The 20,243-nt window shown below is 42.0% G+C and overlaps 1 protein-coding gene across 4 annotated transcripts in view; it reads right to left on the bottom strand.

The window, feature by feature from the left end:
* Window positions 1-10,854: 10,854 nt before the first annotated feature.
* Window positions 10,855-20,243, bottom strand: part of TAF5L (TATA-box binding protein associated factor 5 like) — a 31,468-nt gene continuing 22,079 nt past the window's right edge. For 3 of the 4 annotated variants that reach the window (XM_035008426.1, XM_035008427.1, XM_035008424.1), the window contains 2 exons: window positions 19,285-20,009; window positions 10,855-12,816 (listed from right to left, as the gene is read on the bottom strand). In XM_035008426.1, the coding sequence (XP_034864317.1) occupies window positions 12,019-12,816; window positions 19,285-20,009 (1,523 nt within the window). In that variant the 3' untranslated portion in view covers window positions 10,855-12,018. The remainder of the gene's footprint in view (window positions 12,817-19,284; window positions 20,010-20,243) is intronic. The other variant, XM_035008428.1, reaches the window with a different exon arrangement.

A 20,243-nucleotide genomic window follows, 5' to 3' on the forward strand; every position in this document is an offset into this window, starting at 1 on the left:
TGGCACAGAGAGGGGGAAGCTACTTCCTCCTTCTCCCGGGATTCACATTTCACCTTCCTCATTCACAAAGAAGGTGAGAGGATGGGGGAGTGAGGGAAGATCTAGGGGACCTTCAAAAGGAACGTACGAATCATTGGCTGTAAGAATTATGTCATCAGAACATAAAGCCCTGAGAGAAAAGTCCAAAAATAGAGAAAAGGAGCAGGGAAATTAACTTCTGGCCTGCCTCCAAATCATGTAAATATTGCTCAGAGCTCAGCCGAGAGGGAGGAGAGATGCGGGCAGGAAGCTGGGCTGCAGCTGATGGGAGACTCTCAGGTATCCTCATCATGGTGCGCTTTTGGACCGCAGCGTGGATGGGCAGGGCACACAAATAGAAGGCCATTTCAGGACTCCCCAGCTGCAGTCAGCAGGCCCTCTGTGTGCTCTGACTGCCACTGGAAGGAAGCCCGAGCAGCTCTGCCCTCACTGTTCAGGACTCACAGATCACTGGGCCGAGAAAGAGTGGTCTTTGGAGCCCAGGCTGGGAGCCACATGGTGGAGCCTGGCTCTGCTCCATGCTCAGGTGCTGGGATCTGACCTGTCACACAGTTTCAAGTCAGATTCGAGGCAGTGGTCATATTTTGGGAACTCTTAGCAAGTCAAGAAAAGGCTTGAGGCTTGAAAACAACGTGGGAACTGGCTGGCTAAGAGAGGAGGATAAGACAGGAAAGGGCTCTCCAAAGACTGTGCAAAACTTTGGGATGACAGATTCTCAGTAGCATTGGAACCTAGGGATCTTATTCTTTAGGAGGATTAAAAGTATATAATTAAAGAGAAATGTTTCTAATTACGGAAACATTAGTTTTTTGTCCTTTAAGAGGTGGGTTTGTTGACTTCTCTGTTTTATATAACTAGCCCTAACCAAAATGATGATTAAGAGGTAGATTAAGTGGACAGGACAGTATAGGGCATTTCTGGGCACTGAATTATAGCTTGATGTCACTGCAAATTATTTTATTTTATTTTTCTGAGCTCAAGTAATAATTGCAGTACCTTGTCCCTTTTTATGTTTACTTATGGTTTTATTCTGAGAAGCCGAAGGATTTTACCAACATAAATTCAATGAGCCATCAGACAGCTTGTGGGTTAATTCAGGTTTGAGCTTTCTTGTTTTTTTTTAAATGTAATTTTATTTAAATTCAATTAATTAACATATAGTGTATTATTAGTTTCAGAGGTAGAGTTCAGTGAGAGATTTATTTTATAGATAGAGGCAAACTTAGAAACATTGATCAACCCAGTATATTGGCTTAGCCAAGAAATACATTTGAAATAAGTTTTAGAGACATTTTTAGGAAGCATAAACCCTGTTTTTTTTTTTTTTTTAAATCGCAAAAGAAACGACAACCATTCAAAATACAAAACTTGATGCATGGATTTGATATCTGTGTCGCTGCTCCAGTGAAGAAGTCAGCCTTAAAAGTCCTGCAGGTAGTTGAGTTGAAGTCTTCACAAGGGTGAAAGGAGACCTATTGTTTTCTCCCATGACTGCGTAGCTACCATGTGCTATGCATTCATTTACTCACTCATTCAGTGGGCATTCGAGTCCCAGTTATAGGTGAGTTACATTATTTGGAGGCAGTATCTTATGTTTTGAATTTTTTCTTTTTTTGGTAACAGCTTTATTGAGATTTAACTCACCTTCCCTACAACTCACTCATTTAAAGTGCGCAATCCAATGGTATTTAGCATATTCAGAGTTGTGCAGCTATCATAACAATCGATTTTCATCAAGCCCATGTGACCTTTTGATTTTATCTTTGATTTCTCTAGGCAAACGTGTTGCTTTTGCATATTTTGGTAAGAGGTATTTTACCAAATTAGATTTTTTGGTTAATATTGCTAAGTACATATTATGGCTCCATTTGACTATGAAAATTTAACGGTCTTAAATGCTACTTCAATTCTTTTTTTCCACATTCACAGATGGAAAGAGGCTCAGAGAAGCCAAGATGCTTACCCATGGCCACGGCACACCTCATTGCAGCCGGGCATCAACAGCATGCCTCATCTCTTTAGGCCACAGCGCTCCACTTTCTGCAAATAAACCCTGGGCCACCAGCTCAAACTAAACAAGCCAACTAAAATACCCTTCTCCCCCCGCTCCAAAAAAGCCCCCATACTGCTTTCTGACAGGTGTGCGTATTTCATAGCATCTGAATTCAGTGTCCACACTGCTGGAGGGAGTCTACTGTACATCCTACTTCCTCTCCAGAAAGCCAGATTGAGAGCAACACCACCAGGCTATGGGAAAATCAAGTCCAGGCTGAAGCAGTCAGAATTACTGGGATTGTACCCAGACAAAATAGCCAGCATTAACTGAACTCTTTTTTTTTTTTCCCTTTTTCATGTTTTCAAAAAACAATCTCAAGTTCAGAGAGGCTAAGCAGCTTATTCTGGTTATCCTATCTCTGTCAAAGCTGAGTACTTGTGAACAAAACCTAATGCAAAAATATAAATCCGAGTGAACCAAAATAAATCATATTGGTTCATAAGCTCATTCTTTTTTTACAACCTCCCTTCCTCTCCTTTTCCTTTCTTTCTTCCCACCTGTAAGCACTGGGGAAGGGCCTGCACCCAGGACTACTGACCTTCTACCTACTTGTCTCCATGAGCAACACGTCTCGTCCTTCCTTCTCCCCAATCTGGACTCCCCTCCCCAGCATTCAGAGGGCCCAGAGCAATACTGTCCAGTTTCCATGTAATGGCCTCATTAGTGGGCTGTGAAATTAATCAGTAGGTTAAAAATTATTAATTTTAAAAATTATTAATATTAAAAATGATATAGAAATATATAGAAATTTTTATGCACTACATTGTTGAGTCTCAGATTTAATTTAAAATATTTTTTTGAACATTTCTGGAATGAAGAGAGAATGGGACTTACAATTAATTGGACAACACTTTATAGCTGCTCTCAGCTAGACGGTACTTGTGATGTGTGAAGTGGGTTGTTAGTCCAGGTGCCAGGACTGCATCACTGTGATCACTCATTATTTCCATCAGAAAACTATTTAAGAACAGTTAAGGAAGGAATAAGAAGTTTGGTTGTTTTCTGAAAGCCTTCTGTTGACACCTAAGATAAAGAAGGTGCCAACATCAAACCTTGAGGAATATCCTAGAAGAAAATCCTGGAGACAACAGTGGTACCCTCTTTTTTTTTTTCTTAAGCACTTTTAATTAATTAATTTATTTGAGAGACAGGGGGAGGGAGAGGGAGAGGGAGAGGGAAAGATAAGGAGAAGGAGAGGGAGAAAGTGAGAGAGAGCACACGAGTGAGAAAGGCAGCGGGAGAGGGAGAGAGAATCCCAAGCAGACTTCACGCTGAGTGTGGAGCCTAATGCAGGGCTCGATCCCAGGACCCAGAGATCATGACCTGAGCCGAAATCAAGAGTCGGATATTCAACCAACTGAGCCACCCAGGTGCCCCAGTGGTGCCCTCTTTTAAGATGCTCCATTCAACATTTATTCAAGGGCACAGAGGGGAGAACTTAGATATTGATGACTGACTCAAAAAGCTGAATTCAAGGTAAAGAGGTTTTTGGACCACAATACCAATGTATTTCACTCATGGGGGAAAAACTATGTAAGTCTAAAAGTTTTAAAATAAACATAAATTTAAAGTTCTAAATAAACATAAAACTTCTAAGTGACAAGAAAGCATTGTTCAACATTTGATGACAGCAAAAATAAATGGTACATAGAGGAATGTACCTCTTCTAGTCGATGGAATCTTAGCTTAATAAAATCCACTATATGTGCATACTAGGTCACAATGTAAAATACATTTTTCTTGTGGGTTGAGGTCTAAACATTTGAAAGCCCCTGCTTTAACCAAACAACAGGCAAATCAAATGATTCTTTCTTGCTTCCATATGTCTGAATCTCTGCCCCTCTTTAAGTGTCTCAAGAGCTGCCCACACCCCTTGCTTTGCTCTCTGCTTTCCCAGCAACTTTTTATTCTTTCAGAAACGTTTTATTTTTTTAAAAGATTTTATTTATTTATTTTATTTATTTGGGAGAAGTAGTGACAGAGATAGTGAGAGAGATCACAAGCGGGGAAGAGAGGGAGAAGCAGGCTTCTGCTGAGCAGGGAGCCCGAGGTGGGGCTCGATCCCAGGACCCTGGCATCATGACCTGCTCAACTGGCTGACCCACCCAGGTGCCCCATGAAACGTTTTAAATATAATGAAAAAAACTTCTTTGTACCACATAATGAACAGTTCTCGAGTGCACACTGGGGTGACCACCACCTAAGTCAGGAAATGGAACATCCCTGGCACTCTAGTGTCCCCTCCTGATCGGGACTCTTCCCCCTCTACAGTTCTGTCATTGCTGTACACATACTAAAATCTATACAGTCGGTTTTGTCTGATTTGAGCTCTATGTAAATGGAATCATTCTGTGGGAATAATTTGTCTTTCTCTTCAGTCAACACTGTAAGGTCCATCCACGTTGTGGCTTGTAGCTCTAATGTTTTCTTAGGGTCAAGTTTGTATGACTATTCAGTCATGTATTTATACTTTCTTTTCATGGGCATTTAGTTTGTTTCCAGCTTTGGGGAATGATAGACAATGTTGCCATGGACATTTTCATATATGTATCCTGGTGGATATGGATTGCTGGGAATAACAGAGTTCAACTTCTTCAATTTAGCTACATAATTCCACACCCTTCTCAGATAGGTTACAAATTTACAGTCTCACCAGGGTAGGAGGGTCCAGACGCACCAACACTTGACATTGTCAGGCTTTTACAATGTTCTTAGTAGTCTGAAGGGTGTTTAACAATATTTCATTGTCTTAAATTTGCATTTCCCTGAGTAATACAAGGTTGAGTAATTTCTAATTTATTGGCCATTTGGATTTCTTTTCTGAAGAAGTGCTTCCTTTTAAGACTTTTGCCTTTCCCTCCCATTGACTATATGCTTTTTTCCCTCACTGATTTGTAGTTCTTCATATATTTTAGAATTCTCCAGTCTGATACGTTAGCCACTAGTCTCATGTGGTAATTTGAGTATAAATTAAAAATTCAGTTCCTCAGTTACATTATCCATATTTCAGATGCTCAATGGCTACATGGAGCTAGTAGCTACTTTATGGGACAGCGGAGAACTACAGAACGTTCCCCCCTCACAGCACTTTCTACAGGGCAGGAGAGACTACAGAACATTTCTGTCCTCACACGACATTCTATAGGACAGGACAGAACTAGAGAACATTCCACTGCACAGCCGATTCCACTGCACAGCTGATTCCACTGCACGATGTTGCTCTAGACACTTGTTTCTGTTGCTCATGTGTTAAAAGTATCTCCCCACATTCATGGCCTGTTCATTAGTTCTTCTGTGGTTCTTTTGATGAATGAATGTTTTGAATTTAATCAATCTTGTCCTTTTTGGTTAGAGCTTTTTGTTTCTTTAGAAATTTCTTCCTATCCCAAGGTCATGAGGATGTTTTTCAATGCATCTGGAACTGGTTTTGCGTTAAGAGAGGAAAGGGTCCAATTTAATTTTTCCCCTATAGATTGCCAATTGTCTTAGCCCTGTAAGGGCTATCTTCCTCCATCGCTGTATGCGTCACCTGTCACAAACGAAGTGTCTGTATTTGTGTTCCTATTACCTTTCCACTTTTCAATCCATTTCAATGTCCTTTCCATTTCTGTTACTCAACCATAACTGCTAGGGCTCAGATTCTCAGCCACCTGCCCACCAAGTCTGAAAGATATTCTCCAATCCTTATTTGAATTCTCGGTAGCATCAGGACAGTTGACCACTCTTATTATTATTATTTTTTTGAAGTTTTCATTTTTCAGTAATCTCTATACCCAACACGGGGCCCCAACTTACAACCCTGAGATCAAGAGTCGCATGCTCCACGAACTCAGCCAGCCGAAGCCTTCCCCCTACCACTCCTGTTTTCAAGTACTTTCTTCTCTTGGCTCCTGGGACAGTGCCCTCTGCTGTTTTTCTTCCTTTGTTGGCGGCTCCTCCTTTCTGACCTGTACATGCTAGAGAAAAGTTGTGAACCCTCATCTCTTTTTACTCTATGCTCTTATCCTTGGTAATCACATCTATTTGGAAGTCTTCAGATTCCAACTACATGCTAATGACTCTTGTCTTTTGTCAGGGATAGGTTCAATGCTTAGCAGATCTAATGCAAACTGGAGAGGTTTGCTGGAACTTCTAGACTTTTTTTTTCCTTGCTCTTAAGAGCGAGGAATGGACAGTAAGCTCACATCCCCACTAGATATGAATGAGGGGCGAGTCTGGCCTTCATTGCTGTTGGTAGCCCTCTCCCAATGGGAAAAGTCAGGCCGTGCTCAAGCCAAATGCAGAATAGAACACAGCGAAGTTACAGAACACAGGTGGGGGGGCCCTGAAACCCACCTGACCTCTACACTTCCTGGTAAGTGAACCAATAAAATTCCTTATTTTTAAACCACCTGGAGTCAGATTTCTGTCCCTAGTGGCAGAAAGCACTCTAATGAATCTAAGTCCCAAACTAGCATGTAAGGCAGAGCTCTGCTCTGAGCTCCAGGTGTGTCTATCTAAAATGCCTATCTGGGGGGCACCTGGGTGGCTCAGATGGTTAGGCATCTGCCTTCGGCTCAGGTCATGATCCCAGGATCCTGGGATCGAGTCTCGCATGGGGCTCCCTGCTCGGTGGGGAGTCTGCTTCTCCCTCTGCCTCTACTGCTCCCCCTGCTCGTGCTCTCTCACTGTCAAATAAATAAAATCTTAAAAAAAAAAATCTTTTTTAAATGCCTATCTGGTATTGTCACTTGGTTCTCTTGCATGTACCTCAAACTTCAGAGGCCTAAAACTGAACTCTTGATCTTTGCCCCCAAACCTCCACTTCCTCCAGGATTTTCATCACAATAAATTGCAACCCTACCCACTGAACTGCTCATGCCAGAAACATGTGGGTCATCCATGATTCCTGCCTTTTCTCCCCCATACAACCCAATAAAGTATAGCCAACCCACCTCTAAAATATTCATTGGATTTGTCCACTTTTCTCCATTTCCACTGTGGCCCCTCTAGTCCACACCATCCTCATCTCTCTCCTGGACAACTGCAATGATCTTACTGTCCTCCCTGCTCACTCTGATACCCTCAGTCCATATTCCTTACAGCTGCCAGTGATTTTGTTTTAATCAGTAATTATTTCATTTTCTATAGCATAGCAGTTAAAAGAATGGACTATGGAGTAGGACTGATGGGCTAGTTATCTACTCCACACAAGAAATTACCCCAAACCTCGTGGTTTAAAACAATATTGGATATCTCACAGTTTCTCTCAGTTGGGAATCCGGGCAGACTTTTAAGCTGGATACCTCTGTCTCAAGGTTGACCAGGAGGCTGCAGTCTTATTTGAAGGCTCAGCCGAGACAGGATCTGCATCCAAGCTCACTCATGTGGTGGTTGGCAGGACTCAGGTCCTCACAGGTTGTTGGTTAGAAGCTGCTTTCAGTTCATTGCCTGAGGGGCCACTCCATGTAGGGCAGCCCATTACATGGTAGCTGGCTTCCATCAATTGGCTGTGCCCTGCAGTGCTTGGCACAGATGGGTTCAGTAAATGTTGCCTTGTTATCGTGATGCTGAAGTGTAAGTCCACTGCAAATGTGTCCACGTCCTCTTGCTGCCAGTGATATTAAGGTGGAGCTTGGACTTGATCACTTCCCTGCTGTACACCCTTCAGTGGCTTCCATCCCACCTGGGATAAAAGCCAAACTCCTGATAGTGCCCAAAGCCCTGCCAATTATCCAAACTCATGTTGTGCTGTTCTGTTCCTTACTCACATTGCCTCAGCCCCAGTGAACTTTGAGTGTACCAGCTTCTTTCCCAGTCGGGGGTCTGGACCATTCTTTCCTCAACTCTGCCTGGCTAACTTCTGCTTACCCTCCAGATCCCAGCTTCATTATTACTTCTTCAGGGAGGCCTTCCTTGAATGCTTAATCTAAATTAGATCCCTGGGCATATTCTTTCATTGCACCTAGTACACACTCTCTACTGTTTGGAATTACATATTTATTTATGGTATTAGTTGATCAATACCTGCCTCCTTCTTTGAACTATAAACTCAAGCCAGGGCATGTATCAGTTTTGCTTACTGTTGCATTTCTGCCCACTAACACAATATCTGATTATAATAGATACCCACATATTTAATATAAAAATATTTCTTTAGGGGCACCTGGGTGGCTCAGTCGTTAAGCGTCTGCCTTCGGCTCAGGTCATGATCCCAGGGTCCTGGGATCGAGCCCTGCATCGGGCTCCCTGCTCCACAGGAAGCTGCTTCTCCCTCTCCCACTCCCCCTCCTTGTGTTCCCTCTCTCGCTGTGTCTCTCTGCCAAATAAATAAAATCTTTAAAAAAAAATATTTCTTTTAGGAATTTCAGAATCATGGGAAAGTATCTAAGTTGTCCTTTAATGGGTCAAACTGGCAAGGAACATTTGCATTCCTCAAATTCTATAATGAAGATTTTCTGTTTATCATAAGGCAGTTTCAGACTCATTTGGTTGCTATGTAGGGGTCAATAATATGAATCCTTGTTGTGGGCGGGGCATAGATATAATGGACACTTTTCTAAAACATGCAACTGAAAGACAAGTTGAAGTACAGACTAATCTTTTAATCCATATATTTAAATACCAATCTGGGCAATAGCAAAATTAGAAGCCTACATATTCAATGGATTTTTTTTTTATACAACCAAGACATTTTTAATATATGAATAAAACAAATGAAAAGCTAGTAATCACAGCTATCCTTAGAAGCTGGATCTTGAATATAAAAACTTCAAATTGTTTCCCGTTTCATCTAATTTCTTACTTTACTTTATCTCAACGTTCTCTTTCTTTTGGCCAGTGTACTGCTGAATTGAAATTACAGTCAGAGTTTTCTGAGCCTATCAGCCTAAGAAATTTCAGCTTTTTTTTTTTTTTTTCTGCACCTTATACACATTGCAGAGATTTATCATTGTGGTTCAAAATCGAGTATTTTCAAGTTTCTTTTAGCCACATATTGTTTAAGTTTGTTCTTACCACCAGTTCCTGATCCTGCTAGATTTTGCTGACTTATTTGGCAAAGGGAAGCATGAGTCTTATAACTATTGCCAGGAACATTTAGTTACTAGTAACCTCAGGTCACTCTTTACCTGGTACTGCGGGAATGAAGGGACACACGAGCCTGTGGGAAGAACTCTGGAGCCAGACTTCCCAGGTGCAAATTCTGGCTTCATTGGATACTAGCTGTGTGACCCTCTGGCAAAGTGAGTTAATCCAACAGGGCCTCAGAATCCTCATTTGTAAAATACAGATAAAAGTGGCATTTATCTCACAGGGTTATTATGGAGATAAAAGAAAAAGTTAATTTTCATAAAGCTCATGGAATGATTTCTAGTAGATAGTAAGCACTATATATATGTTTGTTAAACATTCATATTTCCTTTTTGGAGGTTTTTTTTAAAAAAACGAACAAAAAACAAAAAACATTTTTCTATTATCAGGGCTATATCCTCCAGCTAGAACTTGAGGATACTGAATATAGATCCTCCTTGTAACACATCCAAGACATGTAACCATTCCATGTTGGACATAGATAACAGAGCTTCTCTGGGCTTTAGATTTTCATCTACTAAATGGTAGTATCACCAGTCCTGTCCATCTCTAGCTCTGAAGAGAAAATAAAACAACACAGAAGAGCAACCTGAAGAGTCTAACTATGTTCTTATGCACCCTTGTGGCCATAAACATATATACATACCCCTTACGATATTTCTAAGATTCTGGGGAAGTTGTGAGGGGTATTCTATAAAGTTAAATTATCCCACATTAAAGTCAGTTCAAAGAAAGAGGCCAAACATGAAGATCATTAAGAGCTTGAATTCAAATTACAAAAGTATATACATGATTGATAATTTGAAGACTGACCAACCCAATACAGTTTTGTGTTTAATCAAAAAAATTTTGTATTAAAAAACAAAGTCTTTCCAAATCATCCCTAGTCAGTGGTATTTTCACTCCTGAGAATGATTCAGCCCAATTTAGGGATTTTATTGTTTCTAGCAATATACCATAGAATTTAAGCGTTCACTTACTACAGGTAAGAACATACTTGAATTCTATCTGACCTTCACGGCACACTATGTGGAAGTGGCTGAGGCGCTAATAGATCCTTCTTACAATGTTTCAAATACATAGGTTTTTATGAATAAGAAACACTTATTAATTAGAATCTTGGGCTCAAGTAAAAAAAAATTTTCACATAGAATTCTAGAGTCTTCCTTTAATTTCCTGATAATTCTTGGTGTTCTTGTATTTTGGCATCATTTAAATTTCTGAACGAGTCCTTTATCTGGAATTGCTCGAGAAACAGTTTAAGTTAATTAAATAGCACAGTTCTTATGCCCCTTAGAAATTTTATAATGGGGTCATTAAAGAAAACTGGAAGTGGGATCTTCCCCAATTACTCTAGATGGTAAAATATACATTGTCTCCTGTTAGCAACTGGTAACCTTGGATGTATAAACAGTATTAAATGTTACCAATAATTCCTGCGAACGCCAAGAGGAAGCACGATTCAAAGTTAGCTGAACAGAATACAGGAACGGGTGGGAGTGTACCTGTGTTGGGGCTAGTCTGGCCTACATGAGTGGCTATCATCCTGAAGAGAGGTGGGCTGCACACGTCACCCCAGGCCGGGCCACACACCCGCCTGCCCTCACAGTTTAAATGACATGACAACACTTTTTTTTTTTTTTGGAAACTAAATACATTTTAATAGAAAACAAAATACAAAATAACTCTTTTCAGAAAACAGAAATATTTAATCCTTTTTCCACGAATTCGAACTTGCTTTATCCTCAAAGCACAGTTTTAGATGCGTGCGTGGGTACTTACGATTTGTTTCACAAAGTGTTCGTTAAACTGCTATTGCAATGCAGGAGGTGGGAGCGAATGATGGCAGGAGGAAAAGACACTGAGCGAGCCACACCTCCGGATAAATGGGCATTTGGAAATTTCACATCTTCTAATTCTATCTTTTGCCCTATCACTGCAAATTCTTCTCATTTCTTTACCACCATCTGTCCTTCCCGGGGAGAGAACTGTTCATACAAGTGCAGCCATGAGGAGACTCTTCCACTCCCACCGTCACTGCCAGAGCCCAGGACTTTCTCAAACCCACCCACCCACCCACTTCTAGACACATGTCAGCCGGAGTGACCCATCGTCACCCAGAAAGTTTCCCTTTCTCCCAAAACACTGCGCTACCAAATTCTCTGAATTCCCTGAACCTCAAGATTCCAAGTATCACAGCCAGTGCCAGGAGTAAAACCTGAAAGACGAGAGCAGAGAAGGCCCCTCTGCCAGTGCTAGGCTTCCTCTTCTCAGTAATAATAATAATTATAATTATAATAATAAAAAATCCTGGTTCTCTGTAATTACGGAAAAGGAGAGACTTTTCGCCAGGATGATGCCCGCCCCCGTTCCTAGTTCCCACCCCCGCATTCCTAGGCCAGGAAAGCCCCCTTGCACCCGCCGACTGAGCAGCGGGGATCCCGTGGCACCACTCCTCGCGAGGGTGCCCTGCAACCCTCCTCGGACCAAAGGCAGCACCCGGCGGCGAGGTAAGCAGCATCTCGGGTCGACACACGGGAAAATGAGACAGAGACACGAAGGTGCTCACGCGAGGACACGGGCGGGATCTCCGTAAGAGCTTGCAATCCGACCCCCCGAGCCTCTTCATGCTCCATCTCATGTCCAATCACAGCACCTTCCCCCTCCAGTCCTTCGACACGTGGGGGACCGGGTGCAGGGGAGACGAGCTCAGGATGTCTGTACGGGAGAAGGGGGAGAAGCGGGGAGTCTTTCACAGTCAGTGATTCCATCTCAATTTGTCCTACGACTTGCAACCTGGAGGCTTTCCACTACAGCCCCAGTCCGTTACCACAAAGATTAAAAAACAAAAATTAATGTTCCTGATTCTCCTGTGTGATTCCAGTCACTAGAAGAAGGTTGCAGGCCATGAACTGCACACTGAGTACATTGCTCATCTGCCCAGTGTACACACCCACGAGTTCCCCAGAGGAGCCGTCGGCAGGCGCACTGCAGTAAGTGTTCCTGATGTCCCAGACGCGCACGGAGTTGTCCATGGACGCAGACGCGATCAAACTGCTGTCCGGACTGAAGGTGAGGCTGGTGATATTGTCCGTGTGGCCTCTCAGTTCTTTATAAAGGGTCCCGGAGGCCAAGTCCCATAGCTTCAGCCGCTGGTCCTCGCCAGCTGACGCCAAGTACTTACCGTTGGGAGAAAAGGCAAGAGAGAGCACGGGGCCACGGTGGCCCGTGAAGAGCCTCACCGAGTTGCCCTGTTGAGCACTCCACAGCCGGACAGTCTTGTCGGTCGAGCCTGTGGCTAAGTAGTTTGAATTAGGGTGGAATTTGACACAGTCCACATCTGCCAGGTGGCCGGCATATATTCTCAGTGGGTACGTCCGATCAAATGACCACAGCCTCGCGGTGCGGTCGTGGGACCCACTGGCAAAGTACAGGCTATACGGGCTAATGTCCAGGTCCCACACAGGGTAGGCATGTCCTTGGTACAACACAGTGTTGGTGAAACTCCCGAGGTCCCAGTACCTAATGGACATGTCTTCAGAACAAGAGAGCAACCCTGAGCTGTCTGCGAGGAACCTTGTGCTGTACACTGGTCCACAGTGTCCCCGTAGTATCTTCATCTCTGTGCCCGCATTGTCATCCTCATCATCCTGGGGACAGTAGGGGGAAGGGCGGGTGGCAGAGAGACACACAAGGGAAAAATGTTTAGTGGTCTGCCATGACAACCAAACAGTCCAGCAAAAAGAAAAAGAAAAAGAAAAAGAAAAAGAAGAAAAAAAAAAAGCCACTACTTGGGAAATAGCATCTGCCCAGTAAACGACAGCGGTCTTTGCCCTGAAGGTCAACCCCAGGAAAACAACTCATAATTGCACAACTGAATAAAAAGTCTCCTGCAACTTACAAACTGTCTTCCTCAAATTCATCTTCCAGCTACGACTGTCAAATTAAGAGTACACAAATGTGAGGCTATTATTACACAGTAACGACTGTAGACCTTACTGTTAGGCTGAGCATAACAGATTTCAAAGGCTGCTTAAAAGATCGCCCACGCTGACTTCCATTGTTCATCCTGATAGACATCATTTGGAAAGATTTACTTCTGAATTTACATTAAGTTCTCAGATTCTTTTATTCAGTGGGCCTGTCTTCATCTGTTGGTTTTAGCTGCTTCATAAGCCACATTGCTCCCTGTTTCTACTCCACTAAGAAAATTCCTGGCACGTTCATTACTCTCATGAGTGGGGTCAATGATGAAGGCAGACATGGTCTCACTTCAAAACTAATACAAAAGCCCTGCAGGAGGTTAGCCAAAATAAAGCCTGGACATATCAGAACAAATAGTAAACCAGAAAGGTGCAGTTATCAATAAATGACACTCACACCTTGTGACCAGGCATAAACTGCCAGTGTCCAAAAAGAAAAAAGATGAAGTTTTAAAACTCTGACTTTCTAGAGGGTCTCAAACATTTTCCCAAGCGAGGCATGGGTTCAGAATGGCTTTAAACAAAGCCAAGTGACTCATGGGATTCTTGGAACTAAATTCCTGTGTGTGGGGACAGAAAAGAAGACAGCCACTCAGGGTACCGAGGGGGAAAGTCCCCTTCCCACCCTCTTTCCCACAAGGACAGTATCTCTGTTCAAAATCCATTTTCCCTTCATTCCCTCACAGACAAGCTTTTTAACACTACAGCGGTCTCTATTCAAGAATTCATAGATTAAAATGGGTTTTAATTAAACACCAGAAGAATGAGGAGTAACAAGAATTCTAAACCAATCGGCTTTGTTAGCTTAGATATAAATATGTCTGTGGGCCTTAAGTTCTTGTACAGGAAAATGGCATCTTTTTAACTTCCTTTTGAAAACTATTAAATTCAAAATAAAACAAACGCCTTCAATGTGTACAGATTTCAGAAAAAGTTAAGAGAAAATAAACACTGATGTCCATGAATATTCAAAATGGCTATTCCAGACACTCAACGTTAAAAATACATAAGCATTTGGGAGCTTAACGTTCTACCGAGTGTTACCAAGAATATTAGTAATTTTCCTTTCAAAAGAGGTTATGACAACACTTTAAAATTTCAAGGATGACTCATTGCTGTACACCAGAAAGTTTATATAAAAACTGTGGGAGCAAAAAACGACCCCAGATGAATTACCCTTTGAAAGTGAGTGATGGATTAAAGGGCACGTTACCATCTCTGAGGCTTAAGTGGTCTTCATTTGGAGCAGGAAGTTAGGGAAGCAGGTCTTCAGCTCCTTAGTGGGGACCTAAACAGCACGCTCAGAGATGGGAAGAGGAGGGTGCGCCAGGAGTCAAGCTGGCACTTCCCAGGGGTCTTGGTGATTGTCCCGAGCAGGGGGGAAAAGCGCCTGGTTGACTCTATAGACCAAGAGATGGGGAAACCAGAGCATTCCTGCTGGCTATCGCTATCAGCTCTTTGCCAGGACCACAGCTTAAAATAACTCAGCCATATTTTCTTCCGTGGCTCAACCCAGTCCCACAAGGGCCTCAGCACAGTCGAACTAAAACTCTGAACAAGCAGCTGATTCACACATGCCCAACCCCAGATTCTCCCTTTCCTTCCTTTCATGCTCACAGGACAAAACCCCAAACTCCCTACAATTGACTGAACACCCTACAGTAAGTGGGCATGCATCCCAAATAGGAATTTTTGATTTGTTAAGTATATTCGTGTAATAATAAATCATACTATGTACATTATAAAACATGCATAAAGTAAGAAATTTAAAAATAATAGGAAGAGTAAGTATAAAAAGACCTTCAAACATTATCTTATGTACCCCTGTGCCATAGTTTGCTAAGCCCTGCTTTAGACCATGAAGGCCCCAAAAATCTCAGACTTGTTATGGATGTCTGTTCCTGGAGTAGGAGGTTCAGAGTGCCTCGGCTCACACTCCAGTCTTTCCTAACTCGAGGGTACCTTCTGGGGTCTGAAATTTAGCCTTGGGCTGTTCTCCTAACATCAGCTGCCAATGGAACTGAAAGAAGTTAAATCTGGCTGGGCTTGGGAGTAGGTTAAGACTTGGAAGCAAGAGGGGGGCTGCTCTCTCCAGGAGAGATGACAATGGCCTGAACTAGAATAGAAAAGGTGGCTATTAGCGAGTTGAGCTGAACATGTGCTGTAAGTGTAAAACACACCAGATTTCCAAGACTTAGGAAAAAAAGGAGAATGTAACAGATTTCATTAATAATCTTTTAATATTGCTTACATGTTGAAATGATAATATTTTGGCCATTATTGGATTGAATAAAATACATTATTTAAATCAATTGACTACTTCTTTTTACTTTTTTAATGTGGCTAATAGAAAAATCAAAGTTACAAACATGGCTCACATTATATTCTTCTAGGCCAGCACAGACCTCCACAACCGTTTTATACACAAATCACAGAACTGAATATTATACAACACTGACTTCTTTACTTTTGGAACTTAGAGACTGCTGGATTGGGGGAAGGCAGGCTCACTAGCCAGTACATGAACCGAGTACTGTAGTGCTGGGCTAGGAGGGCGGGAGGCTGGCAGTGACGAGGGTGATCGTGTACACATACCTGAAACGAAGAGCAAATCCTTGATTTGGTATCTGTGGTTTTGCCATGTTGCTCAAATATTAGAAGTACACAGTTACCAATCAACAAGGGTAAAAGTTGGACCTCATTTCCAAGTCCATTTAGTGTGGAACAGAGGATGGAGGGTCTCAGACAGGATAGAGGCTACGGGTCCTGGTGGGAAGCGGGACACTGCTATGCCAATTAATAGCTTTCCAAAGGTTAATCCAGAATCGCTTCTCGAACTTTTGGCTAAGATCAAGTGTAGAACAGCTTTAAGCTGCAGATCTCAGAAGCTACAGGGCAGTGCTGTAAATCCAGTTTTATTTGGCTTAATAAATAGAGAAAATTTTATGCCCTCATAGAAGCTTTTGATTACTGTTTTTGACTTTTTTATTTTATTTATTTATTTAATTTTTATTTATTTATTTGACAGAGATAGACACAGCGAGAGAGGGAACACAAGCAGGGGGAGTGGGAGAGGGAGAAGCAGGCTTCCTGCCGAGCAGAGAGCCCGATGCGGGGCTCGATCCCAGGACCCTGGGGCCATGACCTGAGCCAAAGGCAGACGCTTAACGACTGAGCCGCCCAGGCGCCCCTGTTTTTGACTTTTTTAAACAGATATAATTCACATACTATAAAATTCATTCTTTTAAAAAGTATAATTCAGTGGCTTTTAGTATACTCACAGAGTTGTGCAATATCACCATTATCTACTACAGAACATTTTCATCACCTCAAAAAAGAACCTTTTACCCATTAGCAGTCACTGCCTATTTCCCTGTCCCCAGTCCCTAGCTGCCATCAATCTACTTTCTGTTTCTATGGATATGCCTATTCTGGATATTTCCTAGAAACGGAATCATATAGCATGTGGTCCTTTGTGACTGGCTTCTTTTATTTAGTTAGCATAATGTTTACAAGGTTCATCTACAACATAGCATGTCTCATGTTGCTTCATTCCGTTCTATGGCATAATAATATTCTATTACACGGATATACCACATTTTGTTTATTAATCAGCTGACTGACATTTGGGCTGTCCCCACTTTTTGGCAATTATGAATAATGATGTTCTGAACATTCATGTACAAGTTTTGGTGGGGACATATGTTTTGAATTCTCTGGGATATATACCTAGAAATGGAACTGGTGGGTCTGGTCAATATTTTAAATACCCACTATTAAAACATTTTATTCACTAATTTATGCAACAGCTGTTGCTTCACAAAGATTAAGGCAGAGGCTGCAAACTGGCTTTTTAATTGGGTTTTCATGTACTTTTGTACTTCCTACCATCTCTTTGATCCAGGTAGCAGTAAACCGTTTACATTTACCTGCTTGGCTTCTACAGGCATGTGAATTTGTGACCTCTGCATTAAGAGTTTCTATTTTAATTGTGAATTCTATAAGGAAAAAAAAAAAAGTCCAAGTTCTCATTGAAGAAATATTAAAAACTAACTACCAGAACTGAGTTATATTTTGCTTTTCCCCAAAATGTTCCTTGTCAGGAACAACAAAAAACAAAAAGCAAAAAACAAACGAACAAAAAAAAACAAACCCCCAAACACCCCAAAAAAACAAAAACCAAACCCCCCTCCCCCCAAAAACCCCCATTAACAACAAAAACTTTTGTAAACTGCTGTAACAAAATGGGTGGGGGATGTAGAAATCCCAAACAGGAAACCCCTTGACAACATGGTAAGAAGATCTCAACTTTAGTTCTAAAATGAAACAAAAGTTTGTTCACAAGGAAAGCAGTACCTTTATACTGTAGCAGAATCTACAGTACTTTGTGGATAATGGCGAATACATCAGGAAGATACTTAAACAAAGTATCTTCTTTTGGAGTGGAACAGCACCTCCCACTGGAGCTCTCGTCTCACCAGTCCCCGAGCTCCCTTCCTGGGGCCGCTCCCCTAGCTCAGGCCACCATAACCCTAGCATACCCTGTGGTGCCGTACAGCTATGGGTCTTAGCCCTCTCAGTGCTAGCCAGATTGAATTTCTTTCACTTCCTGGAATTCATCATGTTATTCTTCACTTCTGGGTCTTCAAATGCATACCTCCCAAAGCCTGGAAATCTTCACAGAATAAGTTACAGAGCTAATTTTCAGTGGTAGCCAGGGTAGAAGGGTAGAATCTTAAACATTTTTTTTAGTCTAATGTTCTTTCCTTCTTTGTATCTACCTTTCTATCTTTGCTATCTTCCTTTATATTAATTTGTAATGCTGAGAATACTCTCCAAACACAATGTCATCAAGCTAATAAGGTCAGTGGAAAAATATTTTTCCTTGTATTTACAGAAAGTTGTAAATCAATGATGGCAGTGTCCTTCAGTTGTATGTGAAGAATGCTCAACAGGCTATAATTATCTCCTAGGAAAATTTTAAAACTCAAATACATGTGCAATAAAAAAATTTTGGAGGGTACTATAAAATCCTAGAAATCAAAGTGTGTACATTGGAATGTAGACCTTTTACTCATCACAACAAACTCCTCTAATTATATTGTCTCAGTCGCAAGAAACAAAAATTCAAAGACCATGCTAACTGGAAGGTGACTAAGAAAACAAGAATAGGAAGAAAGGGCTTATTTTGTGCATCCAATATTCTTGGTATCCTTATCACCCATGGAAATTAACTTGAATGTTGGTGTTTTTTTTTTGTTTGTTTTTTTACTCCTTTATTTTTTAACCCTGTGCAAAGAATTTTCCATTGTAAGTAACCTGAGGCAGAGCTACCTGAATTTCAGTGGTGAGATGACAAAAATATTCTAGCTTCCAGCTTTTGTAGGCCACTCGCAGGGAAAGTTAACTCTGTGAAGTTCAATTTTCTTTCTCTTTGTGCACATGTTTTCTAAGGCAGTGATTCTCAGTGACCTGAAACTCACGCCACTGGGCCTGCCCTTTTCAGTAACCATGCCAAATCACTACACTGATTGATGGATAGAAGAGCAATTATACTTTCTGTGCACTTTTCAAAATGGGGTTTAGGAACACCCTGGAGCACATGAAGCCTGAGGACGTGCACTGGCCTCAGAGAGGCTGGTAACACCCAGTGTTGGTGAGGGTGAAGAGCAACCAGCGTTCTTGTTTACTGTTTGATGAGGCTGGGAAGTGACAATACTCATCACAATTTAAAATGCAGACCCCTTGACCCAGTGATCCTACTTCTAATTGTTTATATTTGCATAAATGTACCCACACACACACCACACACACACACAACACACACACTGTAAATCTCAGTATTAGCTAAAGGTCTTTAATTAGGCTTAGCAATGTTATCCATATTCAGACAGTAATAAATACTGACCAATCATTAATCATGTTCAGTTAATGTTGTTAAACATAGTTGTCATCTCTTCCAAAGTTAGGTATGAGCAGGAATTCAGTGGCTACAGGTTACATGGGTATTAGTCTGGCTTTAGCTATACGATGGAGGAATTAATGAAGTCCATTCTCCACAAGAGCTGTCATGTTTGGTAAGAATTCTAAGCAAATTAGTAAGGCAGGTGTAGGGAAGAAAAATGATATTCATACCTCCTCCTCCAGAATGTCACAAGCCAAGTGGATGCGGGACACGTCTACTTGATGGGGTTCTGATTTTAACTTCTTGGATCGTAAACTCCACAGTTTTATACAGGAGTTGTCAAACCCAGCAGCAAGCAGCTTGCTGTCTGGGGAGATTTCTGCAGTGTTCAACAGCTGCTCTGTGTTATAGAAGGCATAGAAACAGATGGTGGTGAGGGAAGGAGGGCCATCCTTGACGCGCTTAATGCTCTCCTGCAAGACCTCCAGGGCAGCCTCGTTCTGCAGAATAGGGGCGGGCATGTCAGTGGGCTCTAAGCCGCTGCCCTCGCTTCGAGAGGAGTTGCCACTGGCATAGAGCTGGTAATCTGTTCTCTTGGCAGGCTGCACGTCAAGATGGATATGCAAGGTGAGGACCTTGCACAGGGCGGTGTTGTTGTCACTTTGGAGGTAGCGGATAAGGTAGTTGTAGCTGTCTTCCTGGAGACGGACCACGTACTTGTTATCTAGGAATGCTCGAAGCTTGAAGTTAGACAGGATGTCCTGGATGGTTTGAGTGGTCTGTAGCTGCTCAATGACATCCTTCTGGCTAGCGTTCTGCAGAAACATTCCATGGAAGCGGCTGTAAAAACTTTCCACTGTGCTCTTCGGACTATTCTGGACCAGGTTGAGATGGAGGTAGACAAAGAGAGGATAGAGGAGAGGCATCACTTCGTGGCTATGCTGGGAATCAGAATCTATAATGGAAAAAAGTGAGGGCTTTATAATCTGTATAATTTCAAAGAATAATGTGGCCCTCCTGGGGAGCCCACCATCACACTACACATTCTGGTCAGGACTGCTGATTGAACTAGAAGCCCAACATAGAATTATAGAAACTCAAAATCCAAGCCTTTTGACTGAGAAGGAAGAGAAGGGACTCTGAAGTCCAGCGAACCTGGCCTGAAGTCGGCCACAAATCAGGAATCTGA

The sequence above is a fragment of the Mirounga leonina genome, unplaced genomic scaffold (genome assembly GCF_011800145.1).
Source record: "Mirounga leonina isolate KUSES-001 unplaced genomic scaffold, KU_Mleo_1.0 Mir_152, whole genome shotgun sequence".
NCBI lineage: Eukaryota > Metazoa > Chordata > Mammalia > Carnivora > Phocidae > Mirounga > Mirounga leonina.